This window comes from Penicillium pulvis (genome assembly GCF_028828015.1).
Source record: "Penicillium pulvis strain IBT 33274 chromosome Unknown contig_7_segment1_segment0, whole genome shotgun sequence".
Classification (NCBI taxonomy): Eukaryota; Fungi; Ascomycota; class Eurotiomycetes; order Eurotiales; family Aspergillaceae; genus Penicillium; species Penicillium pulvis.
Window position 1 is genome coordinate 169,720 of NW_026643079.1, and position 18,989 is coordinate 188,708.

Below are 18,989 nucleotides of genomic sequence, written 5' to 3' on the forward strand. Positions count from 1 at the left end.
ATTTGAACGGAATGGATCCTTCTCTGGAATTTGCATCAATAGTCAAAGGAACTTAAAAATTGCAATAATGGAAGATATATTCTGCCCATACAAGGCACCCTCCAAAGCTGGTTGTAGCAAAAGGCAATTCAACATGATGTTACCTAATCCACAAATGAAGCTGGGCTGTAAAGGTTCATATGTGCAAGCGCTTTGCCCACCCATGAATTGCTTGACTACCATTTTAGTTTATCAGTAGTCTATCAACATTTCACATATGTCAAAATCAGCAAGTCTAAGTTCTTCAATACTAATAAAGTTGATAAAGTGACTATTGTCAACACACTAGACTGAAGATAAAGTCATTACGTCAGACGCTAACCCATATCCAGCCTAGCCTCACGGAAGCAACTTGAATGTCTTCTCAATCATCTTATATGAGACTTATTCAATCATGGCTCCTCCCGCTCGTGGACGGGGCACAAGCCAGCGGAGTCCGACTGTCTTGGTATGGAGGAAGCAATTGATCCCTGATATGCAAATATTGAGCTAATCGATTTTTCAAGGTCACTGATTCTCGCGATCAACAATCTGCTTCCACACCGCGACGACACCGATCTCCCGCCACCCGTTTCATCACTGTCGATAATGTGCTCCAATATGCTTCCGATGTTCCCTCAATGCAACAACGACAACCTCCACCGACCTCGCGACCACGCCGACTCCCATCAGGCGGCCTAATGGGCAATGCCGGCGGAACCTCAGGAGGACTGCCGACTTCGGGCGGCACTATTGGCCGACTGGCGGCACAACCACGTCTGCCCCCGCGGACAACCAAAGTCAGTGAAAAGCTCGTACTTTTACCCGACACCGGCGGCGTCGGTGAGGAAGATACTGCCGACGACGACGACGACGAAGCTCAAGATGACGCCGATCTTGTGGATGAGGAGCTTGTGGATCGGTTGGCCAAGGAAAAACGAGTGGACCCGGAATTGATCAGACGGCAGCTGCTGATGCAAAAGCGTCTGGGTGGGGATTTTGGTGTCGATAATGACCTTGCACCTCTGCTGGCCGAAGAAGATTTACTCCGAAAGCGACGTATTGCACCCGAAAAGGCTAAAAGCTACGCCGAGCGACTGCCAAAAGCCCGCCGTGCAGAGAAGCTGGCTCGTGTCACGGCATACTGCACCGCGCAGGCCTACAAAATGGGATCCTTGGCGTCGTTTGTCAAGGAATGGCACGGAGCGCGGACCAAGCTATATGACGACTGTCTCTACACGGCCTACCACCTTCCACTTCTCCCAGGCCACGAAGGATATCGCCTTCGAAGCAGTCCCGTGGTGAAATTCCCTGGTGGCAAGTCGCTGCTGGATGAGGAAATTGAACGGAATGAACTTCGTGATCACCACGACGACTACATCGGTGAGATTGAAGAGCACTCAGTCGGACGTCACAATCGCCCCGAGGATGAGCATCATCAAGATGCATCCCCGCAAGAGCCAGATGATCAAAGCTCGCGGGAGGAGAGCCAAGAACGCTTCTTGACCCACGTCTCGGAAGAGGAGAGTCGCATTCAAGAGAACCACGAAGCAGCTGGTGACTCCGATGTATTCCACACTTCCAGCCAGAGTGGGTCTGATCAAGCCCAACAGGCTTCTGAGGTCCCGCCTCCTCGTCGTCGGCACAGTTCTGGTGACAGTCACTCTCTTTTGCGAGACCTTCCCCAGCCAGCAGCAACGCCATCATCATCGAGGACCCCCGCGCCGGCGCGGACTCTTTACAATGTTGCGGAGATGTTCGTCTTTGGCTACGGAGTTGTGGTATTCTGGAACTTTACTGAGCGACAGGAGAAAGATCTGCTGGCGGATCTGGCATTTGCAACGTCATCAGCAACTGGAACGCCCATTCCGCTTACTACAATGCCGCTTCACGAGGAGGATTTTGAGACAGAAGAATTCCACTTTGAGTACTCGACTGAGATCTCGCGCCCTCGCGTGTACAATGATATGATCACCCTGCGCAGTGGTGACCACATGATTAAGCTGGCAATCAGTCATGGCATATCTCAAAGCACAAAATTGTGTTTCTTCGAGGAGGTCATGGCCCGTCAAATGGCAGACGCAAAAGACGTGCCCCGTCGTCTCGCCGTGACTGGAAAGTTGGGCATGAAACGTGAAGAGGTCTTCCGAATTCTTGGCCGTCTCTTCAAGAGCCGCGTGGAAGTCAATCTTTGTATGTATTCATTGGTTATCACATGCGTTTCAACAGTCACTAATCATTACTCTTTAGCCTCTAACATGCTCGACGTTCCGAACTTTTTCTGGGAAAGCGAGCCTACACTGTACCCCCTTTACCTCGCTGTACGAGAGTACTTGGAAATCAAACCGCGAATCCAGGTGCTCAACGAGCGCTGTCGAGTCTTCTTAGACCTCGCAGAGATTTTGTCTGATTCGATCGCTGACAACCGCACTTCTCGTATGTTTACTTCAAATGCGCATTGTTCAACATTCTCACTTTACTAATTTTGGCAATAGACCAAACATGGATCATCATTGTCCTCATTGTCATTTCTATCCTCGTCACCATCTCCGAGGTCTTTCTCCGATTCGGTCTTCTTCATGCCCGTGAGGGTGCCGTCTCCAGCCCTACTAATATTCTTGCCCGCGCTATGGGCCGGTCCATTCCTTCTCCGGTCTCGGACTGGTCTGCCACTAATGTTCCCCCTGGGTGTATCTGTCCCTCTGTTGCGCCCGGTGGCGGATCGGATATGGGCGTCGGTTCGTTTTGGGCCTAGGTCAGTCGACAAATATTCATTCTTTACACCAGTCTAAGGCTTTTATGGGGGTATGGGGTGGATCTGCATATATTTCATTCATATTACATATCCTTTCATGAAGTGGCAGTCTAATCTTACATTGAAGCCCACCCCAGGGAACCCATGACACGATTCCTCGTGGTTTGACAGCAAAATTTCAAAAAAATGATTCCAAATTCTGCCATATCCTGTCTAAAATGGAAGACTACTAGTAGACAAAGCTCTAAAAATAGGGCTAACATCGATTTAAGAAGCCATGATACATAGATGTGCTTCGCGGTAGTGTATATTACAAGAAGCTAATTTAAGCTGTTCACATCCCCACCACCTTAAACTCCAGGGCTAGGACCAGCCAACAAAGAACCATCCATCCGCGTAGAAGCGAAGGGTCCAATAAACACCGAGTAAAACAACACCCAGACAACATGCGTGTTCACATCCACAAGCACAGCTTGCCGCTGGCAGTACCACCAGCAACCCAATTCTTGCTGCGATGGAAGACCGCTACGGCAGGAACAGCAGTGATGCCATCGCCACCCAGCTGGGCAAGCTGGTCACCACCGGCACTGTACACATCAACGAATCGGTTCATATTGCCGATACAAAACTTCTGGATATGAGACTGCGGATTTAATTGCCATTGGGGTCGCAGGCTAAAAAAGAGTCAGTAAGAGTGTGTCAATAAATGAATGACAACGTGTTCGGCTTACATTGTAACCCATCGACCTGTCTGACAATTGTGTCTGACCACAGTATCAGGGCGGAATTCTTGATCAGGCACTGTGTGGCCTTTTGCCCATGAGGAGATACCCTTAGGGCCCATGTCGTAGATTTTCAAGGTATCATCGTAGGAGGACGTAGCAATCTGACCCGCGCCATTGAATGCAGCATGTGAGACTGAGAGGCGGCTCTCATGCTCTGCAACTGGCTCTGGTTCGTCGAATGAAAGGTTGCGTAGATCCCACAGTCGCATAAAGCGATCCAAACTGGCGGTGGCGAAGATGTGCGAAGACGATGGACACAACGTAAAACCGCCAATCTTCTTTTCAGACAATTGCCATGATGATACTGAGTTCTTGCGGGTACGTACATCATAACGTGCGAATCCACCATTAAGTGTCGACCAATAAATGACATTGGGATCATCGGGAGCCATATCGATGGCGGAAATTGCCTCGTCGATGTTTGTTGACTCTGGCCCGTAGGTTTCGACCGATACCGTCTTCTCCAAATCCAATTCGCGGATTGAGCTATCGTAGCTCGCTGTGTACAAACTGGTTGGCTTCGAAGGGTGAACTGTCATCGAGCTGATCGTGCGCGTGTGAATTTTGAGGGTTGTGAGAACGGGGTCAGGATCATCATCATCCTCATCATCCTCTTGCTTCACCTCAAGTTTCTCCTGTGACGCATCCAGAATGCCCAGATGTCCCATCTTGTCACCCGCAAATACCAAAGGCTTTGTTTCGGAGGGGTGAAAGGCCATGGTATACACTCGTTCGGGGGTTATCTTGATCCCTGTAAATATCGCATATCATGTGAGTTCCAGTCCATAAAAGAACGAGTGTGATCAGCGAAGAGAAGCATACTCTGTGGATCCCATTTATCCCATAATTGCAATCCGTTCATCTCTTCGCGAAGAGCCTTGAGACCCTTATCAGTGGTTTTCTCAATTTCTTCATCCCCGAATGTTCGCAGATATGGTTCCGCAACACCCTTGTTGACGACATCAATCCCAATCAGGCTGTCCCCGCTGAGCTTCTGTCCGGCAACGAACATGTCATTCTGGGTAAATGAATCTGTACGTCTGATCTTCTTGACTCGTTCGACTTCTTTGGCCGCCTCATATTGTTCCTCAGCCTTACGCTTGGCAACCTCGCTGTCGGCAGCGAGTCCCTGCAGGCGGGACGATTGACGTCGTGGAGTGGGGGATTCTTCCTCTTTCACCCGCTTTGGTGCAGCTCTTTTTTTGCTCTTCGTTGAGTCACTCTTCGCTGGTTTGCCCGCACTCGCAAATTTCCCTGTGGGCTGAGTGAGTTGTAACTCCTTCAGCAGCGCTTTCTGCTCGGCAATATTGGCTTGGCGTTGCCTTTCAATGTCAGACAGGGCATTCAATTTATCAATAGCCATTTTGAGCGGAAGGGTGAACGACAGCCCGAAACTTGAACAAAATATGACGGAGGCGTGTAGAAGTGGGAGCTGCGCGGGTGAACGCGACATGGGACACGAGGTCAGGTGACAAAATTAGTGAGAAAATCTGGGGAGTAAAGAACACAGGTTGAACCAGAAGGCACATCTGGAAACGTCACCCTCAGAGAAAGTCTCAGTTTGAGCTTGACTCTGTCTTGAACGATAATACTGCACTTTTGCTTCACTCCGATGGCCGCCAACCTTTCACGCATATACCTCTTGTCGGCAGCGACCTCATCTACAACTTTTCTCTACCAGACCCGCACCCTTTCGCAACTATCTCGCTCCTTCCCACTGCTTCACCAATTGCGCCGACACTATTCCAAAGAGCACAATGGACTAGATATGGAAGGGGAGGACCATGGTTCTTCAAAAGCCCCAGACCAGCCAGAGCAGAATGACTCCGCGAAATCAACATCCGCCGATCATCCACCACGGCGCATGAGCTATCTGCGCCATCGCGGTGCTTCAATCCCCGACCCAACACCAAAGGGCAATAAGAAACGGACTTCAAACCTGAAATCAAGGACTATCACTCGAAATGAGCGTGAGGCGTTTGGGGGCTTAATGAGCCGGTTGAACAAGACGCAGCAGGCCCAAAGCCCGCTGCCGGAGACACAAAAGCCAGAGTCCGTGCCAAAGACCGACGATCTGATGGCTGTTATGAGCGTTTTTGAATCGATCCTGGAGGATACTCGTGCCGATGCGAAAGAGCGCCAAACTGTGAAGAATTCTCAACACGAGGTGCCAGTAGACAAGCAGGAGCATGGCCGTTCCCGCCAAAGCGGCCAAACAGAGGAAATAATCGATGAAGCTGATCTTATCTACCTCAGCGACCTTGGACTTGAGGAAAGAAGTGCAAGCGCCGACGCCGATGCCACCATAACTTTGACAGAGGCAGTGAATATGGTCGTTGAGCGAGAGTCGAAGAGGATTGAATCAGAGCTTTTCCAAGCTGTGGAACAGGGCAAGGGCGATTCAGGTCTCTGGGACGTTTGTAGGCAGCGGATCTTCACCATGATAAGCCATATAGGAGGTCCGGTGTCATCAACTGCCCAGGAACCCGAATTCAGCTCTGGCAGTAATGCGCACCAGAGCCCTGATGCATCCCCTTCATCCGGTCCATTGAACATCCCAGACGCGGTTCCAGCTGGCCCTGTAGTTGCAAAACTCTACCCGCAGCTTCTACTTCTCGCATTCCGGATACTTAGTACTCATTTCCCAGAATCACAACTCATCAGCCAGTTCCGAAGTGCAGCCAAGGCGCACGGACGGTCATCTGCCTTCCTGGGGACCTCGGAGGTCCTTTGCGACGAGTTGATGGCTTTCTACTGGCACAGCTGCAACGATCTTCCGGCGGTAGTTTCATTCTTGCGCGATATGGATAATGCTGGTCTTGATCCAAGTCGCCGAGTCCGCAAGCTTCTGCGAGACATTGTTCGCCAACATGACCAGGACGTGAAGTCGCGTCGGAAAGCTAAGGGAGAGTACTTTTGGGACGCGCCGCCAAATCAAAAGGCATTCCAAGAGCTCGCAGGGCCGGATGGTTGGATTGAAACCCTTCACTCCCGGAAGCGCCAGCGGCGTAGCACCGCCATCCCTGTCCCTAGGATGTCATGATGCTTGCTGCTCGGTGTCTGTTAATATTGACTGTTCCTCATGTAAATACCAAATTCAATCCACATAGACATAGACATTGACAGTAGAATAATTAATAATTACGCATTGGATCATCACCTATTCTTGTCATTGTATCTAAATTCGGAAGCCGAGCCCCAGGTGATTTTCACGTCAATCCTGGCGATGAACAGCATGCTTTACTGACAACACCAGAGAGATACTCACATGAAGGCTGTATATCCTCCATCCCAATGTCAATCGGAATGGAATCGGTATTCACGCCGAATGTTTACCCGATTACATAACCCGATATGACGCCAGGCCATTGTCCCCGCACGTTATCTCCCCGTTGCTTCTATTTCTTTCTGTACAGTTTGTTCTTGCAAATAAAGCTGGTACATCTCTATGAACCGTCTTAGGACTTCTCTACGATCAATTCGGCTCCCATCTATATTCTCAACACAGCTCTCCGCACCCTACCTGTCAACCACCAACCCATTCGCTCTAGCCATTCACCCAGCCTCTATTCGACGCACTATGGCTTCCGCAATGGCAAAGCGCCTGGAGGGCAAGACAATTCTTATAACCGGCGCCTCCTCTGGTATTGGAAAGAGCACTGCGAAGGAGTTTGCGCGCACCTCGCCGAAGAACCTGAAGCTGATTCTAACTGCGCGCCGCATTGACACCTTGAAGGAGGTCGCCGCGGAGATCAGTGCGGAAGTCGGCAATGGTGTCCAAGTGCTTCCCGTGAAGCTGGACGTCAGCAACCCGGAAGAGATCAAGAACTTTGTTCCCTCACTGCCGGAGGAGTTCAAGGATATTGATGTCCTTGTCAACAATGCGTGAGTCATTTTTCCGAAAACAAATTGAGGGGCAGGATGAAATACTAATTCCGAGTGCGCATGCAGTGGTCTCGTCAAGGGCGTTGCTCAGGCTCCCAATATTGAGACTGAGGACATTAATGTGATGTTTAACACGAATGTCACTGGTCTGATCCATATGACCCAGGCTATTCTTCCTATCTTCAAGAGCCGATCTGAAGGTGGCCGTGGTGATATCATCAACATTGGCAGTATCGCCGGTCGCGAGCCTTACCCTGGTGGTGGCATTTACTGCGCTACCAAGGCTGCGGTGCGATCTTTCACAGACTCTCTTCGAAGGGAGCTCATTGCGACCAGAATCCGTGTTATTGAGATCGACCCAGGTCAGGTTGAGACAGTATGTCTGCCCTTCGAGTTCTTCTTTCTCATTCTCTAACAAGTGTACAGGAATTTTCTGTCGTCCGGTTCTATGGAGATAAGTCCAAGGCTGACGCCGTGTACAAGTAAGTGGGACCAGAATAGGCTATTACACGGCTCGCGTAATTGACTTTCATCTGCAGGGGCGTCGAGCCATTGACTGGAGATGATATTGCCGAGGTTGTGGTCTTTGCCGCAGGCCGAAGAGAGAATGTCGTAATTGCTGACACATTAATCTACCCTAGCCATCAGGTAAGTTCAATCCACACAGCCTGTATGATGTCCTGAAGCTAATGAAATCAGGCGGGTGCCGGTGCCATGCACCGCAAGTCATAAATCGTTCATTACAATGCCACTGGATGAAGTACATAAAGATAGTATCATAGTTGGGTACAATGCATGATGAGATGATTGGAATAGATGGACTTGCAAGGAACAGAATACGGTAGCTACCAGAGCTTATCCTTGAATTCATTCGAGATTTGTCGTCCTGCAACCCTCCAGTCGGAAGCAAAACCTATCCTGAAGCTCGATCTAGTAGTGTGTTTCCATAGCAAGTTTCAAGGGCCTATGCAGCACCTCGCTTTGGAAGTTGATTTACCCCGCGAATGGTCAGTCCCGAATATTTCCATCAATTGCTTGTCGACAATCGGCCTTCGGCTGCGGAATGAGCCGCACGGGATATTTGTGGATACGCGGCTTCTGCCCTTGGCGAAATTTTGTAATCGGCTGTAATATTACATGCGGGGAAGGTGTTCAACCACACGAATACGTATGGTAACAAAGTTTTGAGTTTGTACAAGTCACGCCCATGAAGCCCGTTGGATAAGCCTTTGTGCTCATTCATAGTTCATCGCTTCATGATTTCATTGTAGTCCGAATCACCACACCAGTTTTGAAACAGATTTATGACCCACAGTGCTATCACTTTCCTGATTGACCATTGACATCGGCTCTCGGCAGTCCATGACGTTCACATCTGGTCTATTCGAGCAATTCACCGCCCAAATTAGACCCGCATCAGCGAATCCGGAGATGATGTTGACCATATGCAGCGAGCGACCCAGACTTTACACTTTGGCAACCGACTGTCATTCACTCATTTGGGAAGTCTTTTTCATTTAGCTGTGTCGTTCTTTCTCATTTCGCAAACATGTCCGACCATGTAATTCCCGGCTCTATATCAAGATCTCCGCCCCAGCCCGCCTCCGCTTCTCCTGACTCTATCTTCTCAGCTTGGTGGGCCGGACTGACCAGCTGGTGGAATATTCGTCCCTCTTTACCATCCTACTCACAGCTTCCTCAAGCTTCTGATCAACAATTCGCTGAATCGGAGGGTGAGACGCAAGATCCCACAATGGAGGCATTGAGGCTATCTAAAGCCCGATGGCGCACCTACTGGCTTGCGGTCGTGCTCTGTTGCGGTGGCGCATTGTTTGGATATGATTCGGGTGTTATTGGTGTGTACTCATGCGGCCCTTGGTATCCGCTCTTGCTTTCGCTGTTTCTAACTTCCCCCAGGCGGTGTCCTCACATTCGACTCCTTTCAACAATCATTTAAATTCACTGCGGAAGAGAAGACTCAGATCAGTGCCATTGCTGTTGGTATCCAACAGGCTGGTGCACTAGCTGGCTGTTTTATCGTGTGGCCAGTGACCAACCGGTGGGGCAGACGAATCGCCATGATGGTCTGCTCTGTGGTGTTCTGCATAGGTGTCGTGCTCGAGGTCATCGATACCCACTCATTGTCAGTGTTTTATGTCGGACGTGTAGTCTGTGGTCTTGGAGTTGGAGCATCGGCTACTGTCATTCCGATTTATCTGTCCGAGATGAGTCCTAAGGAGATTCGCGGTCGGCTTGGCAGTTGCTACCAATTAACCTACACAATTGGCATCTTAGCATCTTACTGGATTGACTACGGCGTTGAAAAGATGCCCTCCAGTGCCAAGCAGTGGCAGGTGCCAATTGGTCTGCAACTCGTTCCAGGTGCTTTGATGGGCCTGGGCATGTTCACTTTGAATGAGAGTGTGCGCTGGCTCCTGGCTCATGGAAAGACCGCGGAGGCGTGGGAAAGTCTTGTGTGGATCCGTGCTGGTGACGGAGCTGCAGTGCGGGAGGAATTTGAAGAAATGCAGCGTGGCCTTGAAGAAGAGCGCCATGCTACGGCTGGCTTCCATCCACGTGAATTGCTCGAAGGGCCTAATTTGCACCGGCTCCTGGTCGGCGGTGGCCTCTTCCTGGCACAGCAGTCGACTGGCTCGACCGCCCTCGCCTACTTTGGCCCTCAATTCTTCTCCCTTATCGTTGGTCCTGGTGACAAGAATCTGTTACTGACTGGCATCTTCGGTGCTGTGAAGGTCGTTGCCTGTTTGATTTTCGTGCTCTTTATGTCCGACCGGTTTGGACGTCGCCCAGTATTGGCTGGGGGAGCTGCTTTCATGGCAGTGTGCATGCTAATTACCGCTGCTGTCGTCAAAAACTACCCACCGCAGGACGGAGTTGTGTCCTCCGCAGGCATCGCTACGGTTGCCTTGATCTATCTCGATATTATCGCTTATAACTTCAGTTGGGGCCCGTTGCCCTGGCCATGTGCGAGTGAAATTTTCCCCACTCGAATCCGTGAGCCGGGGGTCGCATTTGGTGTTGGCTCCCAATGGCTGTTTAATTTTGTATGGAGTTTCTCCACTCCATACATCATGGCTGGAATTGGCTGGGCAACGTTCCTACTATTTGGTCTCCTGGATGTTCTTATTCTCATCTTCACTTACTTCTATCTGAAGGAAACTGCAGGCAAGACCTTGGAGGAGATCAATGAGATGTTTGATGGTATTGATCCTGATGCCGAGCAAGGCTGGAAGGATGATGCGATCGTTGATGGCTTGGACGCGGAGGCAGAGAGATTACCGCAGTATCTGGATGGCGCTGAGTCTGTCAACACAGCCAAGTCTGCCCAGGATAAGACTGGAACCAGGCACCTCGAGTCGACCGCAGGCCGGGCTTGACTTGTTTAAAAATTTGTCTTTGTCTTTGTGGACATAAGAAGAGTGGTGTGGTCGGCACAATTATACCTAGGCATAGTACTACTTCGACAGGCACTACCGTACTTCGGGAGGGATTCACATCAATCTATTTACCCCAGGGTTGCATTTTGGTATCCGTGGACTAGGCACACGTTCCAATAATATACTTGACCATAAATGAAGAGTAACCTAGCATAACCTCAACACCATTCATATATGACTCGGTGGCGGTGCGTGGATCTTCACTAAAGAGACTCCAAAGTTGGGAAACAGCAGTGGGTATCCAATTTGTTTCTATGCCCTGTTCTATCTGAATCCCTATCAAGTGTTCACAGATATACATGTCTCATATTTTCATTTTCATTCGCTTGATCAAGGCGCTTAAACGATCACCTTGTGACCAGCAGGCTGCTCCTCGGGCTCACCGAAGATGTTAATGTCCCAACGAGGCTTGTCTGTCATGGGATTAGCACGTCAATTACTTCTGTCAGATGGTGGGCTGACATGGCAGGGCACTTACTAGCAGTGTAAGGAGTGTTGTAACGTTTCCGGTCTTTGCCCAGAGCGCTAACCTTGGCCACCTCCTCGTCGGTGAGCTCGATCTCTCTGAAGTTATCCTGGATACGCGAGGCAGTAACCGACTTGGGGATGACACTGTGACCTCCGACCTGGGACCAGGCAAGGCTGAGAAAAAATAGTGCGTTAGCGATAGGAACAATGGCCATTTACTAGAAAGAGACATACATAACGTGAGCACCAGTGACGGTGTTACCGGTACGCTTGGCAACGGACTCAGCGACCTCCTTCACCTCAGGACGGGTGATCAGAAGAGGAATGTCGAGCATGTTGTTGCCAAAGGCGGAGTAGGCAGTGACGTGGATGCCCTTCTTCTGGCAGTATTCAATAAGGTCGTTGCTCTGCAGGACGGGGTGGCGCTCAATCTGGTTGGCGGCGGGGACAACACCGGTGCCGTTAATAATAGCCTCAAGCTATCGGAAAGTCAGTATAGATCCAAGGTTAACCGGCACTGGGTAGGACAACGAACGTGAGGGATAGTGTGGTTGGAAACACCGACGGCGCGAGCCTTGCTCTTGGGGAGCTTGGTCATGGCTATAGGAAATCATTAAGTTAGTTTGCAAGGCTAACAAGCTGTGGCAGTATTGTGGCAGTGTTATTGGTATTTGGACTCACCCTTCCAGGTATCAACAATAGAAACATCATCGTCAATGACGACATCACCACCCTCAACAGTGCTGTTGGCGACGAGGGGGAAGTAGTTGTCACCCTTCTGGAATGCAACGGGCCAGTGGACGAGGTAGAGCTGAGTCCATTAGCCAACGTTCTTTGCAAAACCCACGTTTTTCCACATACATCAAGGTAGTCCAGCTCCAACTCAGCAAGGCAGCCATCCAGAGAGGCCTCAACAACTTCAGGACGGTGCTGGCTGTTCCACAGCTTGGAAGTCTATTGATGAGAACTTGAGTTAGCAACACGTCATTCAACGGCCTGGCAACAGTAAATCAAATACTTACAATGAACAGGTCCTCGCGCTTCAGGCCAGGGACATCCTGGTAGGCACGCTTGATGCCGGCGGCAACCTCACGCTGGTTCTCGTAGCTAGACAAAGAAGGATCGGTCAATATCATCCATCTCTTTGCAATTGAATCCGCTGGAATCAATTATAGCATACATAGTGGCCAAATCCTAGATTAGAAAGCAGTTAGTATTCCGCTCGACTAGTCTTCTCCAGGGGCGCGAAGAGGCTCATACCAAGTGGCGGTAACCGGCCTTCAGGGCCTGGTAGACGGCCTCACCGACCTGACCAGGAGCCGACTGCCAAGTACCGAATCCCAACTGGCTGTGAAATTGTTAATTGTTGCAGTTCTTGTGTTTTGATTCGGGTAGACGTACGGGATCTCAGCACCAGTGTTCAAAGTGACCTTCTTTCCGAGAGACATATTGGATAGATTTGACAGAGGACTTTTTCAGAGAGCGAAAAATGAATTGAGAAAGAAAAGAGAGCAGAAACTGGGGAGAGGCAGGTTTAATAAACGTGTCTCCGGCGGGGTTGGCATACATCCCACGCAGCCCCTCCCTGGGTCGGACTAGACCCCACCGAGAGGGGGGAAGATCGTCTGTCGTTGAATCCCCGTATGCATTGACCGTATAGCTTTACTATAAACTATATGGTGTGCCTTTTGCACCTACACCTTGAAAGGTGACTTATAGATTCAAGATTGCACTTTACCCTCTCTAAAGCTCATCTTCCATCACCTAGCATATCCCATCTGTGATGTCATTATTTATTACCCGCTTTTAGCCGGAGATTTCTTTTTACCGATTCCACTAGGCAACTTCGCGCCGAGACCTGGGGACCTGGGGTAACTGTGTCCAAGTTGACTAATGAACTCGGTCTTCACCTGCCCTTCACTGATCCCGTTGTCGGGCACCCAATTCGGCTTAGTACTGCTCTGTAGTATTGTTCCAACTTTGCTTTGGCAATGAAATACGGAAATATCACCGACTTCGACTCGAGAGCACTCGGAGTAACCCCGGCGCCCTCGGCTCGATCGCTCCGTCGCATGGTATAACTGGGCTGATCGGCTCGCGAAATGACTGCCGATGACTCCATTGGCTACCCGAGCTCGGTAGGTTCCAAGCTTTGACGCTTGGACCTTCCCCGACGTGAACACGGAGTTATTGAATCCCATCAATAAATTTGATCATTCAGGATAAGTCTTGACTTCATAAATAATCGTTTTATGGAATCTCCTTTGACGAGGCCTAGTTTAAACTGGATCGAGTGTTCAGTATAGTAGCTAATCAGACCCAATCTATTGGCACTTGATCGCATTTAGTGACGGTCTGGTGGCTTCCGTGATACCCTGTAACAATAAACAGAGTAGCTTTCGACATCTCACGGAAATACTGCTTACTTTTCAACAGCAAAGTTGTTACTTTTGTGGAAGTTTTATCGTTCTTTCACTCCATTCCAGAGATGTTATTTCTTCTTTCTCTCAAGTCAAGTGTCATGGTTCGCTATGGAGACCAGAGCTACAGCGACAAAGCCCAAGCCCTACAAGTGGATCAGCCAGAGCTTTGCCAAGCTCGATCCCTAAAACGACTACGCGGAGATATGACGCCTATCTACCGAATACGCTGGAAATAGGGGGTTTGTTCAAACCTCGTCTATGCCACCACCTTCTCCAAATTCATTCCCACGCCCTGGGGCTTAGAAGCAGCCTGGCGTGACGACGGAGCCATAGTAACTGAGCGTCAGTATCAATCCCAATTGAACAATTCCATTTGGTGGTATACGCCTTTAACATCCTCGTACCAAGAAATCTGCCGATCATATCAACAAAATTCATGAGTATTATGAGCAAACATACCCAGGCCATTTCTCACACATCAATGATTTCCTCTATATGATGTGCTTTATGTCACCACCCATCAGCTGAAAGAAAGAATGGGTTGAAGGGATATATGAAGAAACAAAAGATAGCAGCTCAAATCACCTGGAAAGAGTTGTCCGCCTTGTTTATTGTTTACGTGGACAAGCCAGTCTCATTGAAGGAACACTTTCTCGAAGACTTCAAACATCATCCAGTTTTGCCAGCGAATAGAGGACATGGAGATGGTGCCCACAGAAAAAGGTCATTTGATCACTGAGGCCCTTTTAGATCAGTCTGCCTATCAGGTTTCTCCACCCAGACTGCGATTATCCAATGCACTTTCCCTACCTGCAATGTTAAAGGCTAATAGGATAAAGCCGATTCATCGACTCTTTCGCATAACTATACTATGGGGGTTAAGGTGTGTCCTATGGGCTTTAGAGACATTGATGCCGGATCACTTAAATTTCTATCAAAAATCCTATCAAACATGTCAACAGAGGAAAAATCGAAAAAAGGAAGGAATTGGATGGACGTTTCCTTGCTGTTTTACCGAACTCCACAAGAATACCCCTGGATGTTCATTCACTGAAAGGAAGAAGACGAATTGAGAGGATCTGGATGCGGACCTCTTTTGAATTACATATCAGTGGTAAAATGTAATATAAGTTCATTTGAGACATTATGATTGCCATTGGCTTAGATGGAACCTTCAAGCTTAAGAGCAGTCTATCCAGTGGCCCCAGTAGCTTCGTCTAACTGCGAATTTGCTCATTTGCCTGACTGAATTACTTATACCCCTGGGTATAATAAAAAGAATACCGCATTTGAACCTTGGTCTCTAGTCGACCAAATGGGAATTATGAGTACGGAAATATGCATCAGCGACAACTGGTCAATGCGCGGGGAGAACCAACCCACACTTCTCCACCCGCACAGAACTCGAGCAGGCCACTTTCCATTTTCTTCCCCAACTCCCCTTATTCACCATCGCCATGTCGCACTACGCCCGCGTTGAGGAGCTATCTGACTCGGACCCCGATGAGGTCGCTCCCTCGGAGCCCCTTCCCAGGGACTCCATCATTGCTCCAGTGTCCATCCCACCTACGGCCACCCCCAGCCCACCTGTGGCCCAGATGCCCCAGTTCCCCCAAATGCCGGAGCCTCAACCCCAGCGCGAGATCCCCAGACATTATCAATGCCTGTACCCCGTCTATTTCGATAAGACCCGCTCCCGCGCCGAGGGTCGCAAGGTTGGATCTGAGCTTGCAGTGGAAAACCCGCTGGCTCGAGACATTGTGGATGCCGTACAGATGCTGGGATTAAAAGCCGCGCTGGAGCCCGAGAAGCTGCACCCGAAGGATTGGGCGAACCCTGGCCGAGTGCGTGTACTTTTGAAGGATGAAGATGGCCGCCTGGTGAACTCCAACATCAAGAACAGTACGTGCCTTAATGGTGTCTCCCCACAATCCACTATCGGGGGTTTGCAATGGCATTGGATCTGCGCTAACTGTTCATACCACAGAACACCATCTTTTCATAATCGTCGCACAGTATTTGAAAGCCCACCCGACCAACGAACAATCCCCATACCGCCTCCGCATTCGTGGCCTCCCGACCCCCGAGAAACTCCCTGAAGCTCCCCAAGCCCCGCGTGGATGGAAAATCGGAACCATCTTGCCCATTCATTCGCCCGCCTATAGTGGAGGTGGTGTGAGCGATAATCCGTTCAAAGAAGCTTTGGCGGAGCTGCAGGGTATGCAAGGTATGCCCGGTGTGCCTTCGATCCCGGGAATGCCTGGCATGCCTGGCATGTCTGGCGAGAGCTCGGGAGCCGACTCGGAAAAGAAAAAGAAGGACAAGAAGAAGGGCAAGGCTTGAAGTGGTCGTTTGCTTCCTCTTGTCTTTCGTACTTTCCACTTGCATTGCACGGCGACGGGCGTTTTCTTTTTCTTTTGTTCCTAGATGATAGAGGACACGCAACTTCTTGATACCTGGTGCCTTTGGTGGCCAATGTCTGGAATGAGTGACGGACCCGGTAGTTCCTTTACGGCCACAGGGTGGCCTCTGCTCATGTACAACTCCCAAAAACCCGCATTGAGTCTCATATGACGCAGGTCGTGAGACTTCTTTTACAAATACTCCAGAAATATCCAATGGAAGATCACTATTAAACCCTTTTTTCTTTTGGTAGGGGGACGAGACTAAAGATTTCGTGTGACCTTGGCCGCATGTCAAAATGATAGATGACATGCAAGTCACAGCTTGTGCGAGGGCGCGAAATCCAGTTGAGCAGTATATGTATTGTCTCTTGACAGTGATAATTCCCCTTCCCTTGTTATAAGCATTTCCCGTCATGGCCCACATCTTGACAAATAGACAGGCCAGAGAGCTGTATGTTGATACTATTTAGTGCCGAGACCCTCCAGCTGATTCCTCACAGTCACAAGTCCATGATAGCCTATTTGGCATCCATCAATGCGCTGCAAAGCGTTGCCAGCCTCGAAAAAGAGCTTCCGATGGACAACAACTTCGATGTTGTCGCCCGCAAGAAATATGAAGGGCTTTTGCCGCGGAAGTGGACTAATGTGATGCGACTACAGAGGAGGGTGCATATGTCCCTGGTCTGTTGAGGTGTAGGAGGCTAATGAGCGAACAGATCTTGGACCTGGAATCAAGGATCACCAACCTGGAATCCAGACTTGAATGTGCTTTTCCTATCGATATAGAACCGATGGCAACCACCTGGCTGCCTGGATCTAATGCAAAACATACATTGCAGTCTCATCGCGCGGCAATCACCTGTCTTGCTTTTCACCCACTCTATCCATCTCTGGCCTCTGCATCCGAAGACTGTTTTATCAAGATCTGGGACCGGGAAGTTGGAGTATTGAAGTACACTTTGAGAGGACACTCGCGACCGGTATTTGGCCTAGATTTTGGCGGACCCCAAGGGCGCACCTTGCTCGCGTCTGGCTCTGGCGACCTCACCATTAAGCTATGGGATCCAAATACAGACTATGCGAATGTCCGCACCTTACACGGCCACGATCAACCGGTTACGGCAGTTCGATTTCTCACGCCGACGGGAACTCTCCTAGTATCTACCGGTCGGGATGCCTCGATTCGCATTTGGGACATTCTAACAGGTTACTGTGTGAAGCACATTGACACCGGGGGCGAGTGGATCCGAGACATTGCGCCCTCGTTTGATGGAGTATACATAGTAGCCGGGGGTAATGATCGCACCGCTATGGTCTGGGAAGCCTCTTCTGGTCAACCAAAGGCCAGTCTACCAGGCCATGAGAGCTACATCGAGTGTTGTGCCTTTGCCCCTGCTTTGAGCCATTCCAATATTGCTGCTCTGGCTCCATCGATGGCATCATCATTAAGGGGCTCCACGTTCATTGCTACTGGAAGTAGAGACAAAACCATCAAACTTTGGAATGACCGAGGGATCCTCATCAAGACTCTGGTGGGGCATGACAGCTGGGTCCGTGGTCTTGCATTCCATCCAGGAGGGAGATACCTGATTACTGTGGGTGATGACCGAACGATCCGGTGCTGGGATTTGTCACAAGATGCACGCCTAGTGAAAACAGTTGATGATTCCTCAGAGCAATTCATTACTTGTATCCGGTGGGGCCCAAAGCAGATTCATCGAGATCGGGGAATTTGCCATGTTCTGGGGACAGGAGGGGCCGACTCCTGTGTGCGTATCTGGATGTGAGGTATATTTGCATCTGTTGTGGACTACCCAAGGGAAGGTATCTACTTTCTCCCAAGGTAAGATATATTAACTGACTTTTTTGAGGTAGCAAGCTCAATTTGTTAGTGTGTGGATGTTTCAGTACCATCTCTAGCTGGAGGGAATGTTTTTATGAGAATACACAACTGTGTAATTGATGAACCTTTGGAGTTCCAGGCAAAGTAAACAGAATATGGAAAACAATGAAGGAGACGAAACTCTTTGAGAATCAGTAACGGCAAATAATGGATGATAAGCATGGCATAGGAATAAACAAAGATTCGGATACAGAGCATAATGACCTTTGTATTCATGAATGAAGAACATGAAACAAATTGGGTTCACAGAAACAAAGACCTCGGATATTCATAGGTCAAAGACACTGCATAAATACAGTGGCGTTTCCCAGCCAGATACCTCATCACAGTGACAATCCGACTTCTCGAAGGCATTTTTGTTTGATAACACATATAGAACTCATATTTCGGAACAGGCATGAGTTGGTGCAGAATCCACAAGTATAGCAAGCAACATATTCCCACCTTTGTTGGTAGGCCCAATCGACCCTACTTTCGACCACTCGAGAAGTACCCGGAGTCACTTGAAGAGCTGACACCAGCTGAGGTCACAATGCTGACACGAATATTGCATTTAGACAAAACAACTAACCCATCCTATAACACTCGGATCTTGCAATTTATTCGAGCTCTTCCCAGACGCCTAAGACGGGCACTGCTGAATCAATCACCTCAACTATGTGGCGTCCACCACCTGATCAATCCTGAAGTGACCACTGGCATATTACAACTTATTCAACGTGAGATCACAGTGCATTTCCATCCATTCGATACACATCCAGAGGGGATTCCACCGTCTGGAACAAAGACCTTAGCCGACCTTCGAGCGTTGAAGGGAATGTGGACCCCGCCAAACACTGTACCTGTTCCTCCAAAAGCCTGGCAATACCAAGTCAACAAATGTTCTGGA

At 49.5% G+C, this 18,989-nt stretch overlaps 8 protein-coding genes across 8 annotated transcripts; 6 read left to right on the plus strand and 2 right to left on the minus strand.

Moving 5' to 3' along the window:
- Positions 1-433: 433 nt before the first annotated feature.
- N7503_007996 (RMD1 family protein) lies at positions 434-2,773 on the plus strand (the record flags this gene model as incomplete). Its single annotated transcript, XM_057067543.1, has 4 exons — positions 434-487; positions 546-2,211; positions 2,269-2,454; positions 2,514-2,773. 4 exons carry the CDS (start codon positions 434-436, stop codon positions 2,771-2,773), a joined length of 2,166 nt encoding a protein of 721 aa, XP_056918398.1.
- Positions 2,774-3,227: 454 nt separating this feature from the next.
- Positions 3,228-4,921, minus strand: N7503_007997 (WD domain protein; the record flags this gene model as incomplete). The annotated part of the gene is made up of 3 exons (XM_057067544.1): positions 3,228-3,447; positions 3,505-4,309; positions 4,381-4,921. The coding sequence occupies 3 exons, from the start codon at positions 4,919-4,921 to the stop codon at positions 3,228-3,230; spliced, it is 1,566 nt and encodes a 521-aa protein (XP_056918399.1).
- Positions 4,922-5,170: 249 nt separating this feature from the next.
- N7503_007998 (uncharacterized protein) lies at positions 5,171-6,601 on the plus strand (the record flags this gene model as incomplete). Its single annotated transcript, XM_057067545.1, has 1 exon — positions 5,171-6,601. One exon carries the CDS (start codon positions 5,171-5,173, stop codon positions 6,599-6,601), a length of 1,431 nt encoding a protein of 476 aa, XP_056918400.1.
- A 385-nt stretch (positions 6,602-6,986) lies between these two features.
- On the plus strand, positions 6,987-8,175 carry N7503_007999 (SDR family oxidoreductase; the record flags this gene model as incomplete). Its single annotated transcript, XM_057067546.1, has 5 exons — positions 6,987-7,443; positions 7,510-7,819; positions 7,870-7,925; positions 7,983-8,091; positions 8,143-8,175. The coding sequence occupies exons 1-5, from the start codon at positions 7,007-7,009 to the stop codon at positions 8,173-8,175; spliced, it is 945 nt and encodes a 314-aa protein (XP_056918401.1). The 5' UTR covers positions 6,987-7,006.
- Positions 8,176-8,992: 817 nt separating this feature from the next.
- N7503_008000 (sugar porter family MFS transporter) lies at positions 8,993-10,841 on the plus strand (the record flags this gene model as incomplete). Its single annotated transcript, XM_057067547.1, has 2 exons — positions 8,993-9,299; positions 9,361-10,841. 2 exons carry the CDS (start codon positions 8,993-8,995, stop codon positions 10,839-10,841), a joined length of 1,788 nt encoding a protein of 595 aa, XP_056918402.1.
- A 399-nt stretch (positions 10,842-11,240) lies between these two features.
- Positions 11,241-12,817, minus strand: akr1 (putative aldehyde reductase (AKR1); the record flags this gene model as incomplete). The annotated part of the gene is made up of 10 exons (XM_057067548.1): positions 11,241-11,314; positions 11,380-11,543; positions 11,604-11,848; positions 11,905-11,969; positions 12,051-12,180; positions 12,231-12,323; positions 12,392-12,476; positions 12,550-12,563; positions 12,630-12,717; positions 12,771-12,817. 10 exons carry the CDS (start codon positions 12,815-12,817, stop codon positions 11,241-11,243), a joined length of 1,005 nt encoding a protein of 334 aa, XP_056918403.1.
- Positions 12,818-15,249: 2,432 nt separating this feature from the next.
- N7503_008002 (RNA-binding signal recognition particle subunit SEC65) lies at positions 15,250-16,135 on the plus strand (the record flags this gene model as incomplete). Its single annotated transcript, XM_057067549.1, has 2 exons — positions 15,250-15,694; positions 15,780-16,135. The coding sequence occupies 2 exons, from the start codon at positions 15,250-15,252 to the stop codon at positions 16,133-16,135; spliced, it is 801 nt and encodes a 266-aa protein (XP_056918404.1).
- A 572-nt stretch (positions 16,136-16,707) lies between these two features.
- Positions 16,708-17,984, plus strand: N7503_008003 (WD40 repeat domain-containing protein; the record flags this gene model as incomplete). Its single annotated transcript, XM_057067550.1, has 2 exons — positions 16,708-16,863; positions 16,914-17,984. The coding sequence occupies 2 exons, from the start codon at positions 16,708-16,710 to the stop codon at positions 17,982-17,984; spliced, it is 1,227 nt and encodes a 408-aa protein (XP_056918405.1).
- Positions 17,985-18,989: the final 1,005 nt, after the last annotated feature.